At 46.5% G+C, this 8,869-nt stretch overlaps 1 protein-coding gene across 5 annotated transcripts in view; it reads right to left on the bottom strand.

The window, feature by feature from the left end:
- Positions 1-1,390: 1,390 nt before the first annotated feature.
- The window catches only part of LOC117654551 (zinc finger and SCAN domain-containing protein 10), a 154,844-nt gene continuing 147,365 nt past the window's right edge, over positions 1,391-8,869 (bottom strand). For all 5 annotated transcript variants that reach the window (XM_034401263.1, XM_034401262.1, XM_034401264.1 and 2 more), the window contains one exon: positions 1,391-8,500. In XM_034401263.1, the coding sequence (XP_034257154.1) occupies positions 6,998-8,500 (1,503 nt within the window). In that variant the 3' untranslated portion in view covers positions 1,391-6,997. The remainder of the gene's footprint in view (positions 8,501-8,869) is intronic.

The following is an 8,869-nucleotide window of genomic DNA, read 5'->3' as shown; positions in this document are numbered from 1 at the left end:
GTCGATAGACTGGAATCGAACTGAACGCGTGACCCCGCCAACGCATTCCTCGCTCGGAGAGCAACCCATTGGTAGGGTCACACGTTCGGTTCGAGTCCTGTTCACTGACTCTGGGCCTCAAAACGCACCTAGAATCGGCCCGCTGTGACACGCTGTGAAGCGCAGGGAAGTTGGTCGCGGTTCGCGCCTTGCACACCGAGGCGCCCAGGGCCGCGCCCAGGGCCGCGCTCAGGGCCGTGCCCTGCCACAGCCTGCCAGCAGGCCGGTGGATGTTCAGCGAACACCGCCTAGCACGCGCGTGCCGCTGCGACCAATTTATAACGATGGCGATACGATCGGAAGTAATCGGGCGTGAGTGGAATCAATCAAAACATTGATGGGTCGATACTTGACGCGATGCGCCACGCCGTCGCGCTGCCCACCGCCAGTGGCGCCGGTACCCCGCGGCCGCACGCGCAAAATACGCGCCTGCGTGGCTGCCGCCTCGGCGATACCCCAGGCGCCACCTGCCGGCCAGCCGTGCAAGCATCGAGCGGGGTATCGCCGGCCACCTGATGCCGTCGTCAGCGGCAAGCCGGCTAACGCCCCTGTCGATACAGTTCCTTGGAGTATCGCCCGTCCGTTGGGAGTAGCGACGCGCCTGCCTCTGTCTGTCGCTCCCTCCCCTCCACGCGTCTGTCCCTGTCTCTCCGCACGTCTGGCCGCCCTGCCGCAGCGCGTCTGCTTCCTGTTCCAGCTGCTGGGCACGCCGGTGGAGCGCACCCCGCTGCCCAACCGGAAGAGGGTCCGCCTCAAGATCCCGGTGGGGCCGCGGTACCCCGGCGACGTGTCCCACGTGCTGGTGCTGCCGCCCGGCCACGGCATGGCGCCCGACAAGCTGGGGGCCATGCAGGGCGCCATGCAGGGCGCCATGCAGGGCGCCATGCAGAGCGCCATGGGCCCCAAGGCCCAGTTCTACCCGCCCGCCTCGCCGTCGCCCTTCATCTTCCGATGAGCCCACAGACAGTCCCAACGGCAAAGCGAATCTTGTTGAGAGTTTCCTCCTACCGGAAACTGGCATCGGAAAAAGGGCCCTCTATTACTTCCTCGCACTGAATGTTATTTTCTAACGTTACGTTAAGTGTGTATAAGACTTACTTAGTCTGAGCGTTTTAACGTTGTGATTAATTTGTTGTAGAATTGTCGTTTTTATTCTAGTCTTACATTCTGTAAAGTAACTGTCCTGCTGGGCAGCGTTTAGACTTATAGGTTAGAAATAGTTTGTTATCTCCTGAAGATCGACGCCTCATTTCCGTTAGATCAAGTGAATAACGGGAATCGTCGAAGGAAGGATATCTGTTTCAATTGAAGAATGGTTGAACCACGTGGTATAATGATTAAAACACAAACGTGCATTATGGACAATTGTGAGCTTTAATGTTTACCAAATATTCACAAATTTCATATGCAATTTTGAGTGACAACACAGTATGCATACTGTTTACAAGAATTTTTTTTCTAGTAAAATCAAGCAACAGAGGAGACATGCGTGCATAGGAAGAGGAATAGGAATAGAGAGCTTGGTGAGCGAGGCATTGACAGACATAGGGGCACGTATACTTGCCCTCGTAAAAAAAAATCTTGGTACTAAGAATTGTCATATAAACGTGAAATTGAGAGTAAAAACAATATGAGGTAGCTGAAATGCGCTCCACCATTCGACAAGAGCGCATAATAATTATTACATTACTAGAACACACTTTTCAATTACTACACATTAAAAAATTTCCCTACGACTGAGTAAAAAGAAAGATTGATTTAATGGCAAATGGATTTTGAGCAACAAAATTCTTCTGTGCATTAAACGCTTTAGTCCACATTTACATGAATTACGCATCGTATCGTAATCCATACCATAGTCTCACAAAAAGAAGGAAGTCAATTTGGGGCAAGAAAGGAAAACTGTGTTTTTAAGAGCAAAAAAAGTTGCTTGGTTACTAGCACAAGTCTCAGTTCGTTCTACAATAATAAGTCTACTAATTAACAGAATCACATTAAAATCGTACATTCAGAGGTGGGCGTATCACAAAACAATTAGAGCACATACAGCCAAATAACTTAATCTATGAGGTTGGTGCTATTTCCACGGCAAATACTGTAGGTTTTCCATTTTAGAAGGCGTATTTCCTTCAAGAAAAGAAATTATTTGATCTAAGGTTTTTTTTTTCAAAACGTTGCTTTAGAGCCAGTAAAACCACGAGGTGGACCAGGAAGAGTGTGGAAAGGAAGGCAACGTCTGAGTGGTAGTTGCAGGCTCCATCATTGACAGGAATAGAGAGTGAGAGAAGAGTGATCGGATGTACGAGATAGGCGAGAGCGTAAACTAGTCGTGGTCCAGTTTTGTCCGACCCTGAAGCAACAGCAGTACAAAAGGCAGACTTTTTGAGATTTCCAACCATTATCTTGACCCCCACTTAGCCATTACAATATGCAGATGGTCCACACTTACAAACGCTAAACAGATCAAATGGACCAACGTTATGACCTCATTTTTGCCGGAGTGAAACTGCGCCAAAGTAGTCTAAAAGAAATACGCAAAAATTAAATAAATGGAGTTCCACCAACAATACTACAGAAAGGCGGTTGTACTATGAAATGAGGAACACATATTTTCTACAAGATAGGAAGCACACACTGTACAGCTTGAATGGAATGCACATTTAGCCAACAGATCACTTATTCTTCGTGGCCTCTACTCTGAATATTTTAACCTAACACGAGACACAACATCAATTTGCCATAATGTAACGTCCATATCCTGCATAAGATCAACCCATTTGGGGAGAGGACATACAAACGCTCTAACAATATGATCACAAAAAATTGACATAAATTGACTCTCAGATAAAAAAGAACTTACGTAATTTTTCACACGATCGGAACAGCCCAGATGCATGTACATTAGCCACAAAGCTATAGCGGTTGAAATTATCCACAGAAGCAGTGCGTGCTTAAAAAAGTATTGTATGAGTTATTGCCATGATTTCTACACAGGAGAATCGTGAGCATACAGCAACACCTAGTACATGAACATTACACTTAGGTACATCGAAATGATTCATTACGAGATCTGGATAAGAGTGGAGGGAAGTTAACTACTAGTCTACATCATCCAAATAAAACAAAGAGATGAAATTTGTATGGTAGTTAGACACTTATAAGGCAAATAAATTTTCCTTTCCAAGGAAAAGGGAAAGGAAAAATCCAAACTCGTTTTTTTCCACGAAGAAAATTCTAGCGAACATTAAAACGGTAACTTATGAGACGTGAGAGTTATGAGGAAGATATAATAGAAATATAATGCCTCAAATTTATGGGGGTAAACTTACGAGCCGTTCTCTTGGGCCAAAGCTGAGACACCCGACGGTCTCTAACACCGACAAGGTTTCTTCAAAGATGCCACAGACGAGACATCAGCAATAAATCTTTTTGCTCTTTCAAATCAATAAAGTCTAGACGGCGGGAAACATGCTTCTTGTTTTATACTTTTAAAGGAAATTGAGAGGACGCGATCAAGACAACCCACACGTGCAAGGAAGTAACAGTAATAATAAAACGCCCGAACCGAAGGGCAGTGGTCGTGAGATATCCTTGGGTCTTTGTCTTTCTACTGATAGAGTACGCCACAATATGCGTAGTTACATAGCTTATAAGTTTACATATTGAAAACAAAGGATACATCTGTACGTTTGAGTATACAAGCAGCATTGGCCCAGAAGAAAAATATATGCTACAAACAGAGAGCTGGTAACATTCTTTGGCACATAGCGGAACGTCATAATTAATGAGCAAAAGTTCTATAGGTAAGGTTAAGTTGTAGGTTCTTTAGGTAAGTGCAAAAAGGACAAAACCGTCGAACCTACTTGTCGGATGGAAACGTGAACATTAAAAGTGGTAAATAAGTGATGACGTGAAATAAATTCGAGGCATTACCACATCACATATTAGCTGCATAATTGAACTAACTTAAAAATAGTAGGTACATAAATCTGCCAATAAACTCCTCAGAAATATTTTTACGTTGCGCTTTAAAAAACGATTATATATTACAACATATAAAACATACCTATATGGGTGCTCATATTTAATCTGTAAAACACATGTATAAAAACGATTGCAAGAAATAAAATGAACGAGAAAGTGAGACATAAAGAATGGTAAAATCTTTCATTAAGACCCGCTCATGATGGAGGTCACAAAGAAGCACGTGTAAATTATCACAACAGTAATGAGTCGATGCAATGAGCTTCTAGCTCTGGCGTAATAACATCAACACCAACACGTGATGTTGAAAACCGAAACATTGACAACACGACGAAAACAATTACATTCCCGAGTGAAGGTCACAGAAACATCATCACGATCTAAAACACTCCTCTCAGTTCGTGGCGGTCGCGTAGCCAAAAAGTAACTACCACACTAATGCGACGCCCCTACAGCCCTGAGCAACTTCTCCCTATCACAATCAGTATTGTCTTACTCCTAAGAAAAAATCCATCAGCCTTAATCAAGTCTTCACCCGGGATAAGATGTTTCCGTACATGTCAGAAAAGTCGCATCAGGTAACTTTCTGCTGCATTGCAACGATTAGTCTTGCACATCGCTTAAGAAAAAAGGAAAAGAACATATCACTGACAGTTCTAGTAGAAAGCTTATCTCAATTTGTACACCATCCCTTACTAGCACGTAACAAAATAAACTTAATCTCTGTTCAGTATATTAAAGCACGTTCCTTTGAATTGAATTGAATACTTTTGCTTTTCACATAATGAATATAAATAGCGGCTTCTCAAAATTTTCCAGTGAAATGGGAAACTGTTGGACTTTCATAATTTTGCTAGAATAATGCGTCTTATTTAAACTGACGCTCAGTGACACAACAGGTTCCTATCGCACTCGTTATATAAATATAAAACAATTCAAATAAATAACAAACCTAACTCTATAAGTACGCCTTTCTCGGCATGACTCCTAAATATACAAAAGTCTAGAACCAACAAAAAATAAATAAAACGAATAAATAAAAACAACTAAATTTAAAAAAGGTTTGATCAATAAATAAATAAATAAGGTATCGTTAAGTACATATACATTTATATATACACACACAAAACATTCATAATTACATGCGCACAAGCTATCAACTACAATATTAAGTTATTGCACAGTTATAAGAGCTTACATGGTGATAAAAATCACCATGTAGGTCGCACCATTTCATAATGTACCCATAAGGGTTATCCTTTAAGTAAAAATTTGCAGGGAATCAGTCCTGATTCCTAAGTTCAGTCTTCAATCCACAACCACCTCCGTACCGCCTCCAATTATAATATCACGTCACAAAATCCAAGACAAAATATTCCTTGTCACTGCAACAGCTACAAAGAATCCAACAAATACACATTCTTGGCGTTGGGATGAACTACACACATTATAACTAACATACACTTTCAAAACACAATAATGGTTGGTCATTGCACCGAAGAATCAGATCTAATTGGAGAGACTTAACCAGATCAGTACATAAAACATACAGTTTCACTAAAGTTGCAATCACATCACAACACGGCCGTATATAACTCCAAAAATAAAATATAGGCCAGTGTTTTCAAGATAGTTCCAGCCTAAAACACACACCAGTACATACACATTTCATCACAAAATACGAATCGAAACCAGTCGTCTTATTCCAATACAATACTCACATTTTATCACAACCTTTTCCTTTCATCATCCTTCCACATACCGATATTATAAATCATGCATAAAAATAACAAAGATTTCGTTCTATTGAGGTTTCCCGGTTTCTAAATATATTATAGTATAGCCTTATATTGCGTGTAGAAAAAAACATATTGTAATCTATTTCAAAATGAGGTATTGATAGGTACTCAGTATTATGTGCGAAGAGGGAAAGAAGAGACACCTTTCACAGATCGTAAAATCACACCACCACACCCACAGACGTGGGTATAACACATTTGCCGGTCACAGTTGCTTCTACTAAAAAAGTATTTTTGATCAATTATCACACTCCCGCAGTGATTATGTAAAAGCGGGTAATATTCCTGAGAAAAATAACGCGCACACGGCAAATTACCACAAATCGAAACATTTCTCTTTCCCTCCTCTAGGCAGTTGAACACAGAGCTTTATCTAACGAATTAATGAGGTAATAATTTGTGAGCTTGAGCTGAGCATGTCGGGGACAGATATTTACTTTTTGAATTAAACCGTTAAGTACATTCAATGAATGTATGAAAATGGATGCAGCGACGTTGCTGAATAGCCTATTTTGTTTGCGTGACAACATTCTCAATAGTAGGTATGAAAAATGCCCTCCATGCTGCAGCTTCCAGTTAGAAATTGAAACCAATACTATTGATCTAAACAGACAAGACAGTTATAACATATCGTTCGTGCTTCTTGCTTTAGAAATTCTTGCCTCTCATACTTTTGAAACATACAACCACTACCTTGCCGTCTTATATAGACAAGCATCGACATATGTGAATACAGACATTCTTCCATGTATAAAACCCAGTCTTTTTAGGCAAGAATTTCAAACAGAGTTGAAAAAAACCATCCAGCTGATTCTATTGCTTCTATTAAGTATATAAGGCAGTATTAAATCCTTTGTACTGTCAATTCAATAAAAATAATCTTAGTTACTGAGTGGAGCAATGAATACATTGCAACTCAACAAAAATTGCTTCGTTAAAACGAAATAAAAGTTGCCGGTGTGCATTTGCACACTCGTGAGCTTCTGTTAAAGAACCATATAAAAGGAAGACATGTAAAATAGTATCCATTAAAAATTGCTTCGTGAAAAACATCCGACAGTATAAAAGAGAAGAGGAACGGGTTTTCCACATTCATTTGTTTCGTATCCTTACACAAAGTCCATTCCCTTTCGTTTCTTCTAGTGACTGTAGTCTCTTGCTGCCAGCTTGCTGCTCTACGACGACGCGTCCACTTCGCTGGCCGCGCTAGCCCCACTGGCGGGGCGCGGCAGGGCCAGACTCAGGCCCCGCTCCCGCTGCGAGTGGTGGATGTGGGTGGTAAGGTGCTTGGACAGGTAGTCCGCGCGCGCGAAGCACTTGCCGCACATTTCGCAGTGGTACGGCCGCTCGCCGGTGTGGATGCGCAGGTGGCGCGTCAGGTCCGACTTGCCGCCAAAGGCGCGGCCGCAGAACAGGCAGACAAAGGGCCGCTCGCCAGTGTGCTTGCGCACGTGCAGCTTGAGGTTCTCCTTGGAGCGCACGCACTTGCCGCAAAACGGGCACGCGAACCTGCGCTCCTCGCGCTGCCGCAGCATGCTGTACAGGTTGTCCTGCGAGTTGCGAAAGGCGTCGGCGCCGCCGTTGGCCGTCATGGAGAGCGCGAAGGCCAGCGAGTCGATGGTGTCGTCCTGCTCCGTGTCGGACTTGGTGCCGCTGCCGCCGCTCGCCGGGCCGGGCCGCGACGACGGCCGCGCCTCCCCCGTCATGCTGTTGCGGCTGCCCATGTAGTAGTAGTCGTCCAGGGAGAACTTGTAGAAGTTCTGGTGCTCTATCTTGCTGACCGGCGCGCTGGACGCGCGCTCCACGCTGCGGCCCACAGCCTCGTTGGAGCTGGACACTTGGTCGGCGTCGGCGTCCACTGGGGACAGGCTGGCCGTCGGCGGCGCGGTGACCCGGCCGCTGGGGTGCGGCGGCGTGCGGCTGCCGCCCATCATGAGCAGCATCCTGGAGCCGTAGTCGGTGGAGGACTCTGGACGGAAGGGTGGCGGCGTGCCGCGGGGCAGCGCGTCGCACTCGGCCGCGCTGGGCGAGCGGGAGCGCAGCTTCTCGAGAGCGTGGTTCAGCCGGTGCTTCTTGAAGGACTTGAGGTACCGGAACTGCATGCCGCATACTTCGCACGTGAAGAGTTTGTCTGCGGGCAGGCGAGCACGGTGGTTCTGCTCGCGGTGCTTCAGGTACGCGGACCTGTATCTGTAACTCTGCCCGCAGACCTCGCATCGAAAGGGCTTCTCTTCACCAGCGCCGCCCGCCTCGCTGCCGCTGTCGCTGAGCGCGGCGAGGGACGGGTACTTACTGCTGTACGCGGCGTGCTGCAGCGCCATGTGCTGCTCCAGGAGCCAGGGCGACGGGAAGTTGGCCAGGCAGATGATGCACCTCACGCCCCCGGTCGACGGCGTGGGCACCGCCACCGGCGCGCTCGTGTCCTCCCGCAAGTCCAGCGGCGGCGACGTCAGCAAGGTGGGGTGCTGCAGCAGCGACAGCATGGGCCCGTGGCCGGGCGGCGCCGTGGGGCCACCAGGCCCGGGGCCCGGCGGGGGGATCGGCCCACCCCACGGGCTGAAGGCCGGGCCGAACGCCGGAAAAGGGAACTGGAACGGCGTGGACGAGCGGCTGCTGGGCTGCGACTGGCTGGGCCTGGCGCGCGAGCTGGACGTGCACGGGCCGCCGTACGCGGACTCCTGCGGAAAGACAAAGAGCAGCTTTACTTCACCAATCCTCTCATCAACGAAACACTTGCAATTTCTGTTGTGTTGCATAGGTGGACAATTCTTACTCTCGCTGACTGCCACCGCGAGGGGATGGGTACTTGACGAGAAACCAGTATACTCTTTTTTCAATGCCCTGTTTGGTTTGGCCACGTATCTCAGCGATTGACAGCGTAGCGTACACCAAGCAGTAGAAAGAAATGCAGGCAGCTGTTAAGGCGATACGCGGCAAGCGCCTGCGTGTAGGCAACCGTGTAAGCTGTCGGCGCGGCTGCACGATGTGTTGCCGCCCTCCCGATTGACAGGCGCTCTCCGGCGACGCCGAGGCAAACGCCGAGGCCA

The sequence above is a fragment of the Thrips palmi genome, unplaced genomic scaffold, assembly GCF_012932325.1.
Source record: "Thrips palmi isolate BJ-2018 unplaced genomic scaffold, TpBJ-2018v1 HiC_scaffold_10, whole genome shotgun sequence".
Lineage (NCBI taxonomy): Eukaryota > Metazoa > Arthropoda > Insecta > Thysanoptera > Thripidae > Thrips > Thrips palmi.
The sequence above is the reverse complement of the archived record's forward strand: the minus strand, read 5'-3'. Positions and strand labels throughout refer to the sequence as shown.